Source organism: Platalea leucorodia (assembly GCF_965183815.1).
Source record: "Platalea leucorodia genome assembly, chromosome: 19".
NCBI lineage: Eukaryota > Metazoa > Chordata > Aves > Pelecaniformes > Threskiornithidae > Platalea > Platalea leucorodia.
Genome location: NC_138841.1, coordinates 8,891,777 through 8,910,014, shown reverse-complemented (window position 1 = coordinate 8,910,014; position 18,238 = coordinate 8,891,777). Strand labels below are relative to the sequence as shown.

Here is an 18,238-nt window from a genome sequence, read left to right as displayed (position 1 = left end):
CCCAAAGAAGCAGCAGCTTGTGCCGAGTCTTCCTAGGGAAGCCTCTCCTGGGAAGCCCCGGCGGCTCTGGTAGCGGATGCTCGAACCGAGCGTTTTTCCCTTTCAGGAGCTGGCACTTGTGTCTGCAGAAGACCTGAAGACCCTGCGGTAAGAGACGTTTCCTGAGCTGGCATTGGTTCTGTGCAGAAGCGTCAGCCGACCTCGTGCTACCTGCACTCGTTTTGCTAACAGCCAGGGCTCCCATACCTCCTACCTGCCTTTGCCTTCTGCTCAAACTGGTGTGGAAGGGAAGCACTCGCAAAGCAGGGAAAGCACACGTGTCTCTCCTTCTTGCCGAGCTGAGACGCTCCCCAGAGGGGACGGGCCGCTCTCTGACAAGATCTGCTTTCGTGCTTTCATGCAGGAACTTTCGCGTTTTGTTGGCGGAGCACAGCCAAAAGATGCAGCTTCTGATGGAGGAGGTGGCTCAACTGAGGGCAGAGATCAGCAGTGCAAAGGTGATGCTGCGTTTTGGGGAAGGAGGCTTGGCTGGGCAGAACCCCTGAGAAAGCACTCCTTGGGCTTGTTGGTGGGGTCGGACTGCTGACTGCAGCAAGCCAGCCTTTGCCCCAGGGGCTTGCTGGGTGAGCTTCTGCGCTGCACAGGCCCTTCTCCAGGCCCAGTTCAAGCAGGCTGCTTGAGGCAGCAGAGGACTCCTGAGAGCCTTCCCTTGGCACGCCGGCACTCTGGCTCCTCTGGCTGGGCTCCTGAGGCAGGGATGAGACCCAGGCACGCTGACGGGGCCAGCCGTCGCTTGCAGGGCCCGAGCCCATCTCCCCGCTTACCTGCAGAGCGTGGAGGGTGGGGACGAGGGTGTGGGGACCCTCGTCAACCCACCTCGCGGCCATGGCCGTCAGCACGTCAGCAGCAGAGAGTCTTGCAGCTCTGTGGACTAGGCTTGCCTTGCCTTTCTGACACTGACCCTTTGCCTCTGCCGGCGCTAGTAGCCATGCTGAACTGCCCGCTGATGTGGTCCTTTTCTGTGTTCGTTTATGGCGTTCCCAGGAAGTGAACCAGGCAGCGTCCCAGATGGCTTCGGAAGTCTACGTCGAGATGTCTGACTGGGCCCTGAAAAGCTCTGGTATGGACACGAGCAGCCCAGTCTCCTTGCCCTGCGCTTGTCTGCAGCACTCCCCAAAGAAGCCTGTGCTCCGGGCGCTGCTCTCCAAAGGGGGGGAGCTTCAATGCTTCATGGGGTCCAAGAGCAAGGCTGTGGCACAGTGGCCCTCCCAGACTCCCTCCCAGTCCTGCCCTCCGCCTCCGCACGGGGGCCTCCGCACGGGGGCCTCCGCCGCTGCCCCCGCACGTGTTCCTGTGCTGTTGGAAGGGCTCTCTTCCTCTCCACTGCATTGGAAGAGGGAATGGCTGGGCCATCCTTTGCTGCCCATGCCGCAAGCCCTCAGTTTTGGTGTGCTGTCATTGACGTGGGCGCCTGCTGTCTCCCAGAACGCTCACACCTTCTCCTCGTGGCACTGTGAGAGAAGCAGTCACCACCAGGCACGTGGCGGCCGTCATTCCCTTGTGCAGCTGGGCACCCCCAGCAGCGTGGGGAGGAGGAGAGGACTGACAGACGTGGAGCTGGCCGGCAGCATCAGAAATGCTGTCTGAGCACCGAGTCCTCCTAGAATGTGGCCTCTTCCAGTAGTCACCTGCTCTCCCTCCCTTCCAGGTGCCACCATCGACATGCAGAGAACTTCCGAGACCTACATCTGCAAAGAGAATTGGGGCTGCAGGCTTTTATGGCTCTTTCGCACTGCCAACCCTCCCGACACTATTTTGCAGGTATCGTAGCGGAACTCCTCCGGGAAGGTTGCCTGCCTCCCGCTGAAGTTGGGGACCGACCTCAGGGGCTCTCCCCTCGCTCCAGTGGCACTGCTCAAGCCCACAGTGTTGATCAGGTTCCTGAAAGCAAAGCTCGAACACAGGGCTGGGCTTGCTAGCAATCAGCGCTTCCCCTCAGGAGGGGAATGGAGCTGAACGGAGCCAAACTGCTGCATCTCGCCCACAGTGCTCTGCCCCAGCTGGGTGAAAGACTTTCTCCCTGGTGGGGGGTGCCCTGCAGAGCCACTGGGCAGAGAGGTGTTTCTGCTAGGCCCTGACTGGGACGGTTTCATAACTGCTAGTCTCCTCTGCCCCATAATCCTGAGAGCCCCCTTTCGGTCAGGCAGGGACAAAGGCCTCCTGCTTCTGTCCATTTCCTCCCACGCGCCTCATTTTCAAGCCAAAATAGACCCCGCGGACACAACGGCGCCTACGCTTCAAGCTACGCGGGCCGCTGTGTTGGCCCCAACACTCTCTCACTCTTCCTTGCTCTCGCGTTCTGCTTGCAGCCGGATATTTCCCCAGGAAACTGCTGGCCTTTACAAGGGGATCAGGGCCAGGTGGTCATCAGGCTGCCAGCACGAGTCCATCTGACTGCCATCACTGTGCAGCACATCTTCAAAGAAGTCTCTCCATCTGGGACTGTCATCAGCGCCCCCAGAGACGTCGCTGTCTTTGTGAGTCTCTGCTGGGCGCTTCTGGCGGGGATCTGGCCCTGGGGGAAAGCCATGGCAGGGTCTTGCTTGCTTTTGTGCGTCCTCTGAGGTTTACGTCCTGCTCTCTCCTGAGCACCGCAGTGCCCTAGCGGGACACTTCAAGGGCTCTAGGGGTTTCATCCCTCTTGAGACTTGTTCGGGACACGCACCTCAGGGTTCCTGAGCACAAGTCAAGGCTGAGACTGAGCTCCACCATGGCGAGTGCTAGCCTACTGCTAGAGCCCCAGGAGAGGGTGGGGAGATAGCAGGGCTGATCCAGCACGTAGGTTCCCTCTTTGTGGGGACGAGTCTGAGCTGCTCTCCTTGTGCTTTGCCCCTGAGGGAGTGGGTGCGGACGGAGAAGAGGAAACTCTCCTTGGGACGTTCACGTACAACGTGGCAAAGGAGGCCATTCAGACCTTCCCTCTGAAGGTACGGTCCACGCGCAGGGGCAAGGTGCCGGGGAGCAAACCAGGTTTGCCTGCAAGTCCATGGCAGGAAGAGCGTGAATGCTTTCTCCCTGGGCCGAGGGGCCCGGACCACCGCCGAGAGAGACCTGGTGGGGTTGGGAGGGCTGAGTAGCACGCAGTGGTGGTAGCAAAAGGATAGCAAGACAGGGTCAGGCCTGTGGGAGCACAAGTCCCGAGAGATCCCTGGCTGCACGCACTGCCTTCAGCAGAGCCAGCCGCACACGCGGCCGCTCCACACAAGCAACGTCTTTGTGTTGTGGAGAAACAGGGATGCCCGGTGGCGAAAGGCGTCGGGCAGCACTGTCGCTCCGTCCTGTGGCCTGCTGGCAGGCTGGGCAGTGTCCTCTCCTCCCAGCACAGCGTGCCCCTTCTCTCCCCGTGCTCTCACGCCTGCCAGGAGGAAAGCAGGCAGAGCAGACAGCGGGAGCTTGGTGGGGTTGCACAGCAGCCGCCCCCCGCACAGGAGCACCTCCCCGGCCTCTCTGCCAGCACAGAGCAAGCAGCAGAGGGAAGGGGCAGAGGGGAGGGAGACTGAGCCCCAGCAGGGCCGGCATGCAGAGGATGCCAGCTGCCTTCCCCCTTCCCGTGTCCCCAGCCTCCCCAGCAGCCCCGGTACCAGCAGCGAGCCTCAGATTGCCACAGCCGCTCCCACCCACTTGCAGGAGCTCGCTCCTGAGCAGGAGCAGGGCTGGCAGGGGGAGACACCTTCCTTGCATTGTCGCTCCTAACACCCCCGCTTCCTTTTCCCGCTTTTCTTCCCAGAACGCGCCGCTTCCCAGAGCCTTTGCACGTGTCAAACTTCTGGTGAAGAGCAACTGGGGAAACCCAGCGTACACCTGCATTTATCGAGTGCAGGTTCACGGGAAGATGGCAAAACCAGAAAGCCTCGACTGAAACCAGAGGAAAAAGAGAAGGGCATACAGAAAAAGAGCAGCAGAAGGGGAAGGAACAAAAAAATAAAAAAGATGTGGCAATTGAGATTGGTGCAGAAGCTCTGTCTCCAAAGTGGGGTGCGCAAGAAGGCCCTTTGGGGGGAGGGCGGGAGCGTGCGGGAACCGTTAGGACCTCTCCTTAATTTTTTCTTCAACCTGAGGAAGGCAGTAAGCACTCCTAAGGTTTACTCCAGAGAGGAGAGGCCCAGCCTGGCACCGCTCCTTCTCCCGCCACCCCGGGAGGCTCCGCAAGTGGCACCAGCCCAGGGCAGGCAGAGGGGCCCGGCTGCAGTTTACAACTGCCGCAGGAGCCGATGGAACCGTTTGGCCTAGCACCTTCCCAGCATCCCGGCTGTCGGTTTGTCGGTTACCCCCCAGTTTCTGTGAAAGGGGGGTGGGGAGCCTGTCTGAGTGGCCTGTGGGAAGCCCCGTTCCTCGGCCCATCAACGTCCCCACTCTAGAGCTCGCTGCTCTCTGTTGGGGGTCCTTTTGTGTCACATTGAGTAGTGTCGACGGGGAATTTTCCAGCGTTTGGCCCCTGGTTATTCTCCCCTTGGCATTGGGACAACCCTGACCTGTCTTTCTTCTTGACGGACCACCCTCTCTGGGGTTCCCAGAAAGGCTGTGCGGTTCTGCAGCCCTTGGGCTGTTCCCGTCATGGGCTCCACCATCTAACACTCGAGGCCCCTCGGTCCCCCAGTGCTGCATTCTGCAACACTTGGCTGTTCCCTCCCGCTGTTGCTATCATGGGCATCGTGTCCTGGGCTACAACGCCGCCTCCGCTAAGGACATCCCGGGCAGCCAGTCGGAAAGCTCGTCCAAAGGATTCCAGGGATGGGGAGGGTTAGAACCCCGTCTTCCTGGCAGCTGCCTAACAGCAGGGAGTATTGGGAGGGGGTCAGGGTGGCAGGAGCATTCCCTGGGGGGTGCTGGAGGCTCCCAAGGGGTTCCTGAGAGATGGGGCTGGGGAGTGGGCATCCCAGGATGCTTGGGGGGTTTCTCATGCTGCTGGAAATGGCTTCTAAAGCTAAGCAGAAACGGCAATTTTCCCATTAGCTTTGTATGATGGTAGGCACCTTAGGTGGGACCATCCCCCACGCATCCAGTGCTGTAATAAAGAGAATGCCTGCTTCTCGATGCTACATGGGTGTGAAGAGGTTGATTCCCCATTTCGGTGACAGTTTGGGCGACCCAGATGGGACTCTGCTTCTGAATCTCGATGGATCCGTGGGATCGCAGGACCCCCAGCCGGCACCGAGGGATTCTCGGGAAGAACCTCCGAAGCCCGGACCGAAGAGCTCTGAGCAGGACCTCTGGGAAGGTAAAAGCATCCCTTTTCTCATTAAAAGGGCAGTTGCCTGCCCGTCAGGCGCGGCGAAGGCCTCGCAGGGTTGGGCTGTAAAGGTACCTAAGGGAAGGATTGGATCCTATCGGGCCGAAGTCCCTAGGACACCTGTGTCTGGAAACCTTTGGCCGAAGGGGTGGGTTGGAGCCCCACTGAAGGTAATCCAGGGGTTCGAGTCCCCTTCTGGGGAATGCCTCTGACTATTTTGTGCAAAGTTATTGTTTCTCTGTTTGGTGTTGCTGTGTCTTTTGTGGTGGGTACTAAGCCCTCTGCGGAAGGGGGGATTCGGAAAAGATCTCCCCTAGGACGTATCGTGAAACGTTGGAGGAAATTGGGAGGGGAGCCAGGGATTTGGGAAAGATGTTAGAGGTAGCGTGGATGATTTTTCATAGGAGAGAGAAGGAAAAAGAGGCACGACAGGTTCAAAGGGAACACCTAAGAGAGGGGAGATGGATTGCTGCTTTAACAGGGGCTCCTAGAGGAACCGATAGAGAAGGGAGGCACAGGAAGGGGTTACCGGGAAGAAGCAGGGGAAGGGGAAAATCAGCTCCTTTCGCACAGCCCTGTGGCGCGCGGGGAAGGAGCCCACGGCTGCCGTGTGGCTCTTGCCCTGGGCAGGCGCGCTCCTGCAAAAGCAGCAAGAGCTTTTGGTCCTGGCACCTTTGGGGTGGGAGGAATCCCTGGACGTTCGCAGTTTTCTTTCTGGACTTTGGCTGTACTCAGCAGGCCAGGGAGAGAGACTCCATTCAACACTGGGAGGCTCCAGAAACAGAGAGTGTCTGTTCCCTTGCTCTGTGTCCCACTCTCTGCCCCTGCCTCTCCCCTTCCCTCTCCCCTTTCTTTTCCCTCTCACCCTTTGCCTTCTGGCCTTCTGTCCTGTTCCCTGCCCCACTTCTCTGTCACTCTGCCCTCCTGCTGACTCTTCTGTCTCTCCACCCCCTTGTCCCGTGCCCTTGCCCTTTCTGTGTCTGTCCATCCCTCTGTTCTCCCTCCTGCCCCTCTTCTCTCTCTGTCCCTCTGTCCTGCTGCTTAGCACTACTTTTCTTCCTGCGCCATGTTCTTCACTTGCCCTCCATCTCCTTCCTTCTCTGTCCCTGTTTCTGCTCCTCACCACTATTTTTCCTTTCTCCACTCCCTGCCCAGCTACCCCTTTTTCCCACCATCCCTCTGTCCATCTCCTGTCCCTCTGTCCTGCTCCTGTCCCTCTCCGGCCACCCCACCGCCCTGCCCCACCCTTCTCCGCCGCTCTGTCCCCCTCTCCCCCTCCTCCTCCCTCTCCACCGGGGCTCTGGGGCCAGCGCAGCCCCGCGCAGGCAGCCATGGGGCCTGCTCGTGGGGCAGGGCCCAGCCGGGGCGGGGGACGGTGGCCGCGCAGGGTCAGACAGCAGGGCAGTTGCGCCCCGTGGCATGCCGGGAGCTGTAGTCCTGGGGCACATGGCTGCCAGGTGGCCATGTTGGTTAGCACGGCATGCCGGGAGCTGTAGTCCTGAGACATGGGGCTGCCGGGCGGCCATGTTGGTTACCGGGGCATGCCCGGAGCCGTCATGGCCCCACGCTCACCTTCCCGGCAGCCGTGTTGGTCTCGGGAGGTGCAGCTCCAGCTGCGGCCCGGCTGAGGTGAGGCCTGGGGCTGCCCGTGAGGTGAGTGAGGCCCTTGGGCGGGCGCGGGGGTGTCTCCTGCCTGCTGGCCCCCCACGGGTGGCGGGGGGAGCTCCAAGCTGGAGCCGGGCCCGGCCGGGGCAGCCCCGGGAGTGACCCAAGAGCTGGGGAGGCGAAGGAGACGCAGACGGACCCCCCCGGGCACAGGCACCGGGCAGCCCGACTCCCAGAGCGCCCCCGGAGCCTCCCCAGCCCCGCTCAGCCCCTGCAGCTGCCCTGGCCCCAGCACCTCCCCTGAGGCTTGTCCCGCAGCCCCAGGCCCCCACGGCCTGTCCTGGCAGCAGCGAGCCGGGCCTGGGGCGCGCTCAATCCTCCGTCACCGCGGGTGCATCAGCGGCAGCGCGGGGAGGGAGCGGTGTCTGCAGGAGCTCCTGCAGCAGGAGCTTACAAGCTTCTTAAAATTGGTTAATTCCAGTGTCTCTTACGATACTTCTGTGGTAATAACTCCACAGCCATCTTCCAGCATTTCTAAGATGCTTTTGCATGCTTAAACGGTCAGTTATACTGTCAGTTGAGCAATGTAATACTTTGTATAGTTCCTCTTGATAACAGTCTGTTTCTTGAAATTCACTGCTAAGTCCTTTAAAGAGTAAGACAAATACCAGCGCACTGAATTGTTTCAGTTCATTTTACAGCGCCCAAGAAGGAAAGTGCCAGAGCCATGTGGTAGTAGGCAGGAATTGTGTTCTGTGCTGCAAGATGCAGTCTTGGTAAGGGCTTGTGGCTGCTGGCTTTTCCTTACCCATCAAAGAAGAACTTGAGTAGGTGCCAGGAAACAAGCTCATGGACACCGCTAAAACGTGCGGTTCAGCTGTAGCTCACTGATGATCAGTAGTTAGACATGCATGTTGGCCAGTCTTACTTTTCAAGGATGTTCAGCAGCCTGGAGTGAGGCTGCACCTAAACAGTGCGTGGCAGGTATGTGTGTCAATGGCAAAGCAATTGGTACTGTACCTAGGTCTAACATTAATCAGGGGTGTCATTTGCAACAAAAATAACTGACACAAGTTGAACAGTATAAAAGGCAGTTCCCTTGGTGTCTGGGATGGATCTGGTATCTCTTCTTAAAGTACCTGCACCGGTTGTGCCCCTGCCCACACTTACCTTCCGTGCTAAGTAGCAATTTGTGCTCTATCAGTGTCCTTCTTGTAGTGAGGGGCCCAACACTGAACACAGGATTCAAGGTGTGGCCTCACCAGTGCCCAGTATGGGGGGACGATCACTTCCCTAGTCCTGCTGGCCACACTATTTCTGATACAAGCCAGGATGCTATTGGCCTCTTGGCCACCTGGGCACACTGCTGCCTCATATTCAGCTGGCTGTCCACCAATACCCCCTCCTTTTGCCCCGGGCAGCTCTCCAGCCCCTCTTCCCCCAGCCTGTAGCGTTGCATGGGGTTGTTGTGACCCAAGCGCAGGACCCAGCACTGAGCCTTGTTGAACCTCACACAGTTGGCCTTGGCCCATCAATCCAGCCTGGCCAGGTCCCTCCGTAGGGCCTTCCTGCCCTCCAGGAGACCAACGCTCCCACCCAACTTGGCGTCATCTGCAAACTTACTGAGGGTGTACTTGATCCCCTCATCCTGATCATTGAGAAAGACATTAAACAGGACTGGCCCCAATGCTGAGCCCTGGGGAACACCACTTGTGACCAGCCACCGGCTGCATTTAACTCCATTCACCACAACTCTTTGGGCCCGGCCATTCAGCCAGTTTTTTACCCAGCAAAGAGCACGCCCATCCAAGCCATAAGCAGCTTTTTTTTCTCCCTTCCTTTCAGTCTTTCCTGTGTGCCACTGAGCTATTTTCTCTGTTCATTTAAGACCTAGATCTCATCAAGTACTTCCCAGTTGTCAAGGCCTGAGCCAGTAAAGCACTGTAGGAATTTGGCACTCTTCCAGCTGGCAGAGGTAAAGTTCTACCTGTTAGCGTCACAATGGGAAGATGTGTGTATCTTTTCCCCCCAAAAGTATGAACTGTGTAAGGGTTGCGCTCGTATCAAATTTAGTATCCCTAGAGGCATATATTAGTAACTAATGGAATAGTAAGAGAATTAGGCAGTGGCAATGGCCGCAGGGACCTAGCTTTTCTTCATGTACTTGTTAATCTGCATAGTTTCTTGAAGACCACACCTGAAAAATATGCTTCTTTTTAGAAAAATTAGCCTTAGAACTATAATAAAAACAATGCTCAGGACAATAGCAAAATGTCCTGGTTTCAGCTGGGCTAGAGTTCATTTTCTTCCTAGTAGCTGGTGTAGTGCTGTGTTTTGGATTTCGTATGAGAATAATGTTGATAACACACTGATGTTTTAGTTCTTGCTAAGTAGTGCTTACACCAGTCAAGGACTGTTCAGCTTCCCCTACCCTGACAGTGAGAAGCTGGGAGGGAGCACAGCCAGGACAGGTGACCCCGACTGGCCAAAGGGCTCTTCCATACCGTATGGCGTCATGCTCAGTATATAAACTGAGGGGAGTTGGCTGGGGGGCAGCGATCGCTGCTCGAGGACAGGCTGGGCATCAGTCGGCAGGTGGTGAGCAGTTGTATCGTGCATCACTTGCTTTGTATATTACTATATTATTATTACTATTATTATTATTATTACTACTACTACTACTACTTCTATTTTACTTTATTTCCATTATTGAAATGTTCTTATCACAACCCACGAGTTTTTCCCCCTTTTACCCTTCCGATTCTTTCCCTCATCACACTGGAGAGGGGGGAGTGAGTGAGCGGCTGCGTGGCGCTTAGTTGCTGACTGGGGTTAAACCATGACACAGGCCCACAAACACTGGGCCTCTGCGCTTGCCTGCCCTCCTAAAAGTCCAAAACTCTCTCTGTCTCCCGCTCATTGTAGCCAGAGCCCAGCTCTGAAGTTGCAAATAGACGGCAATTTCACCCACACCAAAGGTGCCAGGACTAAAAGCTGTTTCTGACCCTAACCTTCCCTTGGGAGCACTTCACAGCCCCACAGACACTGGGGCTCTAAACATGACTAGACGCTTAACGGTCCCAACACCCTCTCTCACTTCATTGCTCTCAGGTTCTGACTGAGGCCGCATGCCTCCCCCAGTGTGATGTCAGAGCCACCAGTGTGAGGTCAGAGCTGGCCGCCCGCACAGCCCTGTGGCGCGTGGGGAAGGAGCCCACAGCTGCCGTGTGGCTCTTACCTTGGGCAGGCGCGCTCCTGCTGTGGGGCAGCGTGGGGCTGCTGCCGGAGCTGTTTTTGCCTGGGCAGGCCACACTGCTGGGGCTGAGAGGGAAGAGCAGAGCGGGGAGCCTGCCTTTGCCCAGAGATGGCGAGGAGAAAGGCCCCCGAGAGAAGACGCCAAGGGCCCTCCCAAGGCTCCTTGGGGAACGAGGCTGGCCAACAGCCGGCAGGGGAGGCAGCGGGGCCGAGCCGCTGCCAGACGAGTAGGTACGAAGCCTGGCATGTGCCCGGGGCATCAGGTTGGGCTGGTAGCACGGACGTGGCCTAGCACGGTCAGTGGGGTGCGGAGCAGCCTGGGGAAGCCGACAGAAGTTTTCTGAAGAAGAGCCCCGTGGTTTGCGAAGCCCCCCTTCTGTGAGGACGGGTCTCGGTGGAAAGCCTGGCTCACTCTCGCAGCCAAAAGGCAGTGTGCAGCAGGGGCTTTTGGGGAGGCGGTAGCCTCGTGCTGCAGGGTCGGAGCCCAGCCCTGCTGCACGGGGCGGTTTTGCTGTACGGGGAGGCCAAGCCCCTGGGGCCTGAGACTGGTCCCCTCGGGACGCTGAGGCGCGATCCTGCCTGGCTGATGGGAGCAGCTGTGCGGGGCAGAGAGGGGTCGGGAGACCTGGGAGTGCCCAGGGAAGAGGTGGGGGGGCTGGGGGGGGGGGGGCAGCAGCCTGTGCCCCCTCCCCAAATGGCCACTGGGAGGTGTCTGCCGTGGGGCAGGGTGGTGCCAGGGGCCAGGGAGGGACGGGCTGAGAATCGGGCTGTGCTGCCGGGTGGGCTTCCCGAGGCAGGGGTCTGCTGCTGCCAGCTTGCTCCCACTGCAGGCCTGTAAAGCAAAGGATGGGGAAGGGGGGGGGGGGGGGGGGGGGGCCCGCTGGGAGCAGCCCAGCTGTGCTGGCCTCTGTCGCTGCTGCTGGGAAGGCCCGTCCTCTGGCAAGGGCCGCCGCTCAGGCTACTCCTGCCCGCCTCGGCTCCCACGGCGTGGGGATGGTGGGCAACGGGCATTTGTCTTTTTCCTCCGACAGGAACCTCCGCATGCAGGTGGAGCTGGGGATACTCTCTTCGATGTCAGCTCCCGGCTCAGCCACTCAAGGGCCTGCCAAGTGGCGTGACAAGGCCACGGAAATTGCAAGTAAGCTCAGCACTGCTGCTTGCTGTGACCTCCTCGGGGGTGAACTTGGAGAGCTGCGCTGCGCTGGAGCTCTGGCCAAACGTCACAGGCGGCAGGAGAAGTGCAGGCTGCCCTGCTCTTTGCCCCAGGGAGGGAGTGTGTAGGACACGGTGCCCGCCTCCCCGCAGGCAGCTGAGACACGTGGGGCTGGGCATCCTAGAGAGGAGACCTCAAGAGACAGGCCTAACTTTTCTCTGCTTTCCTTGCGCAGGGACAGTCTTCAGCCTTACGTGCTGTCCGGCAGGCGCCCTTGTCTCCCCGCGGAGACGTCTGCTGAGGACGTGCATCTCCGCCGTGTACGTATTACACCACGTTTCTGCTGTGGACGGGGGAAAGAAAGGGGATGTCTGAGGGCCAGTGCAAGCAAAGGGGAGAGCAGAGGGTGTTCCCCAGCCAGCAGCCCAGGGCTCCCAGTCGGGAGCCCAAGCTGGGGCGCTGCTCGTGCTGTGGCCATTCTCAGGGAGAGCCAAGAGCAAAGCCCCTCGGCAGTCTCACTCCCACGCGTTTGCCAGAGCCCCACACTTTGGCTACGGTAGGGCAAACTGCCGCGTAGCCAGACGCTCGGGTGCAGAGCCAAGCCTCCGCAGGGGAAGGCTTTTCCCCAGCTCTGGCAAGTGACCGCGCAGGTCTGGGAGGGCTCTGGGAGGAAAGGCAGACAAGGCTCCTGCGCTTCCCAGCTGTGCAGAAAAACACCCCTAAGAGATCTGTGTGATCGCAAGTGAGAACAGGCCTGCTTTCTCAGCCAAAGGGAGAGCAAGGTCCCCACCAGAAAGACGGCTGAAAAGCAGTCTTCGTTTGCTCGGCCTCTTTACTTCCCTGCATAATTTTCATTCCCTTTGGGATGGTGCTTCTGGAGGCCTTCCTCTGGGGAAGATCTGCCGGCAGTGTTGAACGGTGTGGACAGAAATCGTCTTCCTCCTGGGCGCTGCTCTGGCAGCTCTCTGGCAGCAGGAGGCTTCCAAAAGGCTGGCTTTCTGGCCTGAAAAGGGAACTCCACCGGTGGAGGGCTTTGCCCAAGACTTGGATCATGGGCAGCCACAGGACTCCCTCTTTTTCAGGCAAAAGGTGGCCCTGCAGAAGAAGAGGATCTTCCAAGCTGTCTTCTTGTTGCTCCCCGTGGCTCTTGGTGAGTTTGCATGAGCAGACACCTGAGAGCGACAGCCAGGCTGTGCTGGATGCCAGCTTTCAGCTGCCCGGCTTTCCTTTTGGGCCAGTATGGGCGGAAACTCCCATGACCCAAGCGCTTCCCGAGTACGTCCCGGACTGGGACTGCCTTTTGGCCTGCCAGTAAGACTGGGAGTCTCCCAGCCATGCTGCTGCTCTGGCCACTGGACCACATGGCTTGCTTCGTCTGCAAGTCCGCGAGAGAAGGGCGTAGCTACTTCCAAGCCTGAACTGGGCATTCCCAGAGGGGAGGGGCCGTGCAGGGGGACCCATGGGGAGGTACCTCTCCTAGCCCATGCAGCCTGGTCTCGGGGCTCCCTGAAGCAGCGAGGGGAAGCGGGGAATAGCTCTGGGGCACTGAGCACACCTGAGGCCCACGGCTGCGCAGTCCCCTCAAGCCTGGGCCGATGGCTTCTGGGCAGAGGCGCGTCCTCTCTCCGCACCCCACGTTCCCCACCTCCTCAGCTCACCTGCTGCCCCACCCCTAAGGCAACAGGCTGGAGACAACGCGACGGCAGGCATCGCTAGCGACCTCAGTAAAATAACTCTCTCTTGATGATGTGAATTGCAGCCGGTGTTTACTGCGGGACCTCACTGCCAGGGTGGACAATGCGGACAAAGGCACTGCTAGAGGTCGGTGACTCCTGTGGCACAGGCACCTCCTGCAACAGAGCATTGCTGAGAGCGGCTGGATAAATCACGGGCTCTCCTGCTGCCACGCAGGGTGACCCAAAGAAGCAGCAGCTTGTGCCGAGTCTTCCTAGGGAAGCCTCTCCTGGGAAGCCCCGGCGGCTCTGGTAGCGGATGCTCGAACCGAGCGTTTTTCCCTTTCAGGAGCTGGCACTTGTGTCTGCAGAAGACCTGAAGACCCTGCGGTAAGAGACGTTTCCTGAGCTGGCATTGGTTCTGTGCAGAAGCGTCAGCCGACCTCGTGCTACCTGCACTCGTTTTGCTAACAGCCAGGGCTCCCATACCTCCTACCTGCCTTTGCCTTCTGCTCAAACTGGTGTGGAAGGGAAGCACTCGCAAAGCAGGGAAAGCACACGTGTCTCTCCTTCTTGCCGAGCTGAGACGCTCCCCAGAGGGGACGGGCCGCTCTCTGACAAGATCTGCTTTCGTGCTTTCATGCAGGAACTTTCGCGTTTTGTTGGCGGAGCACAGCCAAAAGATGCAGCTTCTGATGGAGGAGGTGGCTCAACTGAGGGCAGAGATCAGCAGTGCAAAGGTGATGCTGCGTTTTGGGGAAGGAGGCTTGGCTGGGCAGAACCCCTGAGAAAGCACTCCTTGGGCTTGTTGGTGGGGTCGGACTGCTGACTGCAGCAAGCCAGCCTTTGCCCCAGGGGCTTGCTGGGTGAGCTTCTGCGCTGCACAGGCCCTTCTCCAGGCCCAGTTCAAGCAGGCTGCTTGAGGCAGCAGAGGACTCCTGAGAGCCTTCCCTTGGCACGCCGGCACTCTGGCTCCTCTGGCTGGGCTCCTGAGGCAGGGATGAGACCCAGGCACGCTGACGGGGCCAGCCGTCGCTTGCAGGGCCCGAGCCCATCTCCCCGCTTACCTGCAGAGCGTGGAGGGTGGGGACGAGGGTGTGGGGACCCTCGTCAACCCACCTCGCGGCCATGGCCGTCAGCACGTCAGCAGCAGAGAGTCTTGCAGCTCTGTGGACTAGGCTTGCCTTGCCTTTCTGACACTGACCCTTTGCCTCTGCCGGCGCTAGTAGCCATGCTGAACTGCCCGCTGATGTGGTCCTTTTCTGTGTTCGTTTATGGCGTTCCCAGGAAGTGAACCAGGCAGCGTCCCAGATGGCTTCGGAAGTCTACGTCGAGATGTCTGACTGGGCCCTGAAAAGCTCTGGTATGGACACGAGCAGCCCAGTCTCCTTGCCCTGCGCTTGTCTGCAGCACTCCCCAAAGAAGCCTGTGCTCCGGGCGCTGCTCTCCAAAGGGGGGGAGCTTCAATGCTTCATGGGGTCCAAGAGCAAGGCTGTGGCACAGTGGCCCTCCCAGACTCCCTCCCAGTCCTGCCCTCCGCCTCCGCACGGGGGCCTCCGCACGGGGGCCTCCGCCGCTGCCCCCGCACGTGTTCCTGTGCTGTTGGAAGGGCTCTCTTCCTCTCCACTGCATTGGAAGAGGGAATGGCTGGGCCACCCTTTGCTGCCCATGCCGCAAGCCCTCAGTTTTGGTGTGCTGTCATTGACGTGGGCGCCTGCTGTCTCCCAGAACGCTCACACCTTCTCCTCGTGGCGCTGTGAGAGAAGCAGTCACCACCAGGCACGTGGCGGCCGTCATTCCCTTGTGCAGCTGGGCACCCCCAGCAGCGTGGGGAGGAGGAGAGGACTGACAGACGTGGAGCTGGCCGGCAGCATCAGAAATGCTGTCTGAGCACCGAGTCCTCCTAGAATGTGGCCTCTTCCAGTAGTCACCTGCTCTCCCTCCCTTCCAGGTGCCACCATCGACATGCAGAGAACTTCCGAGACCTACATCTGCAAAGAGAATTGGGGCTGCAGGCTTTTATGGCTCTTTCGCACTGCCAACCCTCCCGACACTATTTTGCAGGTATCGTAGCGGAACTCCTCCGGGAAGGTTGCCTGCCTCCCGCTGAAGTTGGGGACCGACCTCAGGGGCTCTCCCCTCGCTCCAGTGGCACTGCTCAAGCCCACAGTGTTGATCAGGTTCCTGAAAGCAAAGCTCGAACACAGGGCTGGGCTTGCTAGCAATCAGCGCTTCCCCTCAGGAGGGGAATGGAGCTGAACGGAGCCAAACTGCTGCATCTCGCCCACAGTGCTCTGCCCCAGCTGGGTGAAAGACTTTCTCCCTGGTGGGGGGTGCCCTGCAGAGCCACTGGGCAGAGAGGTGTTTCTGCTAGGCCCTGACTGGGACGGTTTCATAACTGCTAGTCTCCTCTGCCCCATAATCCTGAGAGCCCCCTTTCGGTCAGGCAGGGACGAAGGCCTCCTGCTTCTGTCCATTTCCTCCCACGCGCCTCATTTTCAAGCCAAAATAGACCCCGCGGACACAACGGCGCCTACGCTTCAAGCTACGCGGGCCGCTGTGTTGGCCCCAACACTCTCTCACTCTTCCTTGCTCTCGCGTTCTGCTTGCAGCCGGATGTTTCCCCAGGAAACTGCTGGCCTTTACAAGGGGATCAGGGCCAGGTGGTCATCAGGCTGCCAGCACGAGTCCATCTGACTGCCATCACTGTGCAGCACATCTTCAAAGAAGTCTCTCCATCTGGGACTGTCATCAGCGCCCCCAGAGACGTCGCTGTCTTTGTGAGTCTCTGCTGGGCGCTTCTGGCGGGGATCTGGCCCTGGGGGAAAGCCATGGCAGGGTCTTGCTTGCTTTTGTGCGTCCTCTGAGGTTTACGTCCTGCTCTCTCCTGAGCACCGCAGTGCCCTAGCGGGACACTTCAAGGGCTCTAGGGGTTTCATCCCTCTTGAGACTTGTTCGGGACACGCACCTCAGGGTTCCTGAGCACAAGTCAAGGCCGAGACTGAGCTCCACCATGGCGAGTGCTAGCCTACTGCTAGAGCCCCAGGAGAGGGTGGGGAGATAGCAGGGCTGATCCAGCACGTAGGTTCCCTCTTTGTGGGGACGAGTCTGAGCTGCTCTCCTTGTGCTTTGCCCCTGAGGGAGTGGGTGCGGACGGAGAAGAGGAAACTCTCCTTGGGACGTTCACGTACAACGTGGCAAAGGAGGCCATTCAGACCTTCCCTCTGAAGGTACGGTCCACGCGCAGGGGCAAGGTGCCGGGGAGCAAACCAGGTTTGCCTGCAAGTCCATGGCAGGAAGAGCGTGAATGCTTTCTCCCTGGGCCGAGGGGCCCGGACCACCGCCGAGAGAGACCTGGTGGGGTTGGGAGGGCTGAGTAGCACGCAGTGGTGGTAGCAAAAGGATAGCAAGACAGGGTCAGGCCTGTGGGAGCACAAGTCCCGAGAGATCCCTGGCTGCACGCACTGCCTTCAGCAGAGCCAGCCGCACACGCGGCCGCTCCACACAAGCAACGTCTTTGTGTTGTGGAGAAACAGGGATGCCCGGTGGCGAAAGGCGTCGGGCAGCACTGTCGCTCCGTCCTGTGGCCTGCTGGCAGGCTGGGCAGTGTCCTCTCCTCCCAGCACAGCGTGCCCCTTCTCTCCCCGTGCTCTCACGCCTGCCAGGAGGAAAGCAGGCAGAGCAGACAGCGGGAGCTTGGTGGGGTTGCACAGCAGCCGCCCCCCGCACAGGAGCACCTCCCCGGCCTCTCTGCCAGCACAGAGCAAGCAGCAGAGGGAAGGGGCAGAGGGGAGGGAGACTGAGCCCCAGCAGGGCCGGCATGCAGAGGATGCCAGCTGCCTTCCCCCTTCCCGTGTCCCCAGCCTCCCCAGCAGCCCCGGTACCAGCAGCGAGCCTCAGATTGCCACAGCCGCTCCCACCCACTTGCAGGAGCTCGCTCCTGAGCAGGAGCAGGGCTGGCAGGGGGAGACACCTTCCTTGCATTGTCGCTCCTAACACCCCCGCTTCCTTTTCCCGCTTTTCTTCCCAGAACGCGCCGCTTCCCAGAGCCTTTGCACGTGTCAAACTTCTGGTGAAGAGCAACTGGGGAAACCCAGCGTACACCTGCATTTATCGAGTGCAGGTTCACGGGAAGATGGCAAAACCAGAAAGCCTCGACTGAAACCAGAGGAAAAAGAGAAGGGCATACAGAAAAAGAGCAGCAGAAGGGGAAGGAACAAAAAAATAAAAAAGATGTGGCAATTGAGATTGGTGCAGAAGCTCTGTCTCCAAAGTGGGGTGCGCAAGAAGGCCCTTTGGGGGGAGGGCGGGAGCGTGCGGGAACCGTTAGGACCTCTCCTTAATTTTTTCTTCAACCTGAGGAAGGCAGTAAGCACTCCTAAGGTTTACTCCAGAGAGGAGAGGCCCAGCCTGGCACCGCTCCTTCTCCCGCCACCCCGGGAGGCTCCGCAAGTGGCACCAGCCCAGGGCAGGCAGAGGGGCCCGGCTGCAGTTTACAACTGCCGCAGGAGCCGATGGAACCGTTTGGCCTAGCACCTTCCCAGCATCCCGGCTGTCGGTTTGTCGGTTACCCCCCAGTTTCTGTGAAAGGGCTGTGGGGAGCCTGTCTGAGTGGCCTGTGGGAAGCCCCGTTCCTCGGCCCATCAACGTCCCCACTCCAGAGCTCGCTGCTCTCTGTTGGGGGTCCTTTTGTGTCACATTGAGTAGTGTCGACGGGGAATTTTCCAGCGTTTGGCCCCTGGTTATTCTCCCCTTGGCATTGGGACAACCCTGACCTGTCTTTCCTCTTGACGGACCACCCTCTCTGGGGTTCCCAGAAAGGCTGTGCGGTTCTGCAGCCCTTGGGCTGTTCCCGTCATGGGCTCCACCATCTAACACTCGAGGCCCCTCGGTCCCCCAGTGCTGCATTCTGCAACACTTGGCTGTTCCCTCCCGCTGTTGCTATCATGGGCATCGTGTCCTGGGCTACAACGCCGCCTCCGCTAAGGACATCCCGGGCAGCCAGTCGGAAAGCTCGTCCAAAGGATTCCAGGGATGGGGAGGGTTAGAACCCCGTCTTCCTGGCAGCTGCCTAACAGCAGGGAGTATTGGGAGGGGGTCAGGGTGGCAGGAGCATTCCCTGGGGGGTGCTGGAGGCTCCCAAGGGGTTCCTGAGAGATGGGGCTGGGGAGTGGGCATCCCAGGATGCTTGGGGGGTTTCTCATGCTGCTGGAAATGGCTTCTAAAGCTAAGCAGAAACGGCAATTTTCCCATTAGCTTTGT

At 59.4% G+C, this 18,238-nt stretch overlaps 1 protein-coding gene across 1 annotated transcript; it reads left to right on the top strand.

Moving 5' to 3' along the window:
- Window positions 1-2,770: 2,770 nt before the first annotated feature.
- On the top strand, window positions 2,771-17,138 carry LOC309598926 (sperm-associated antigen 4 protein-like; the record flags this gene model as incomplete). The annotated part of the gene is made up of 7 exons (XM_082329954.1): window positions 2,771-2,790; window positions 13,623-13,716; window positions 14,264-14,339; window positions 14,928-15,040; window positions 15,589-15,756; window positions 16,117-16,206; window positions 17,007-17,138. The coding sequence occupies 7 exons, from the start codon at window positions 2,771-2,773 to the stop codon at window positions 17,136-17,138; spliced, it is 693 nt and encodes a 230-aa protein (XP_082186080.1).
- Between the last annotated feature and the right edge of the window lie 1,100 nt (window positions 17,139-18,238).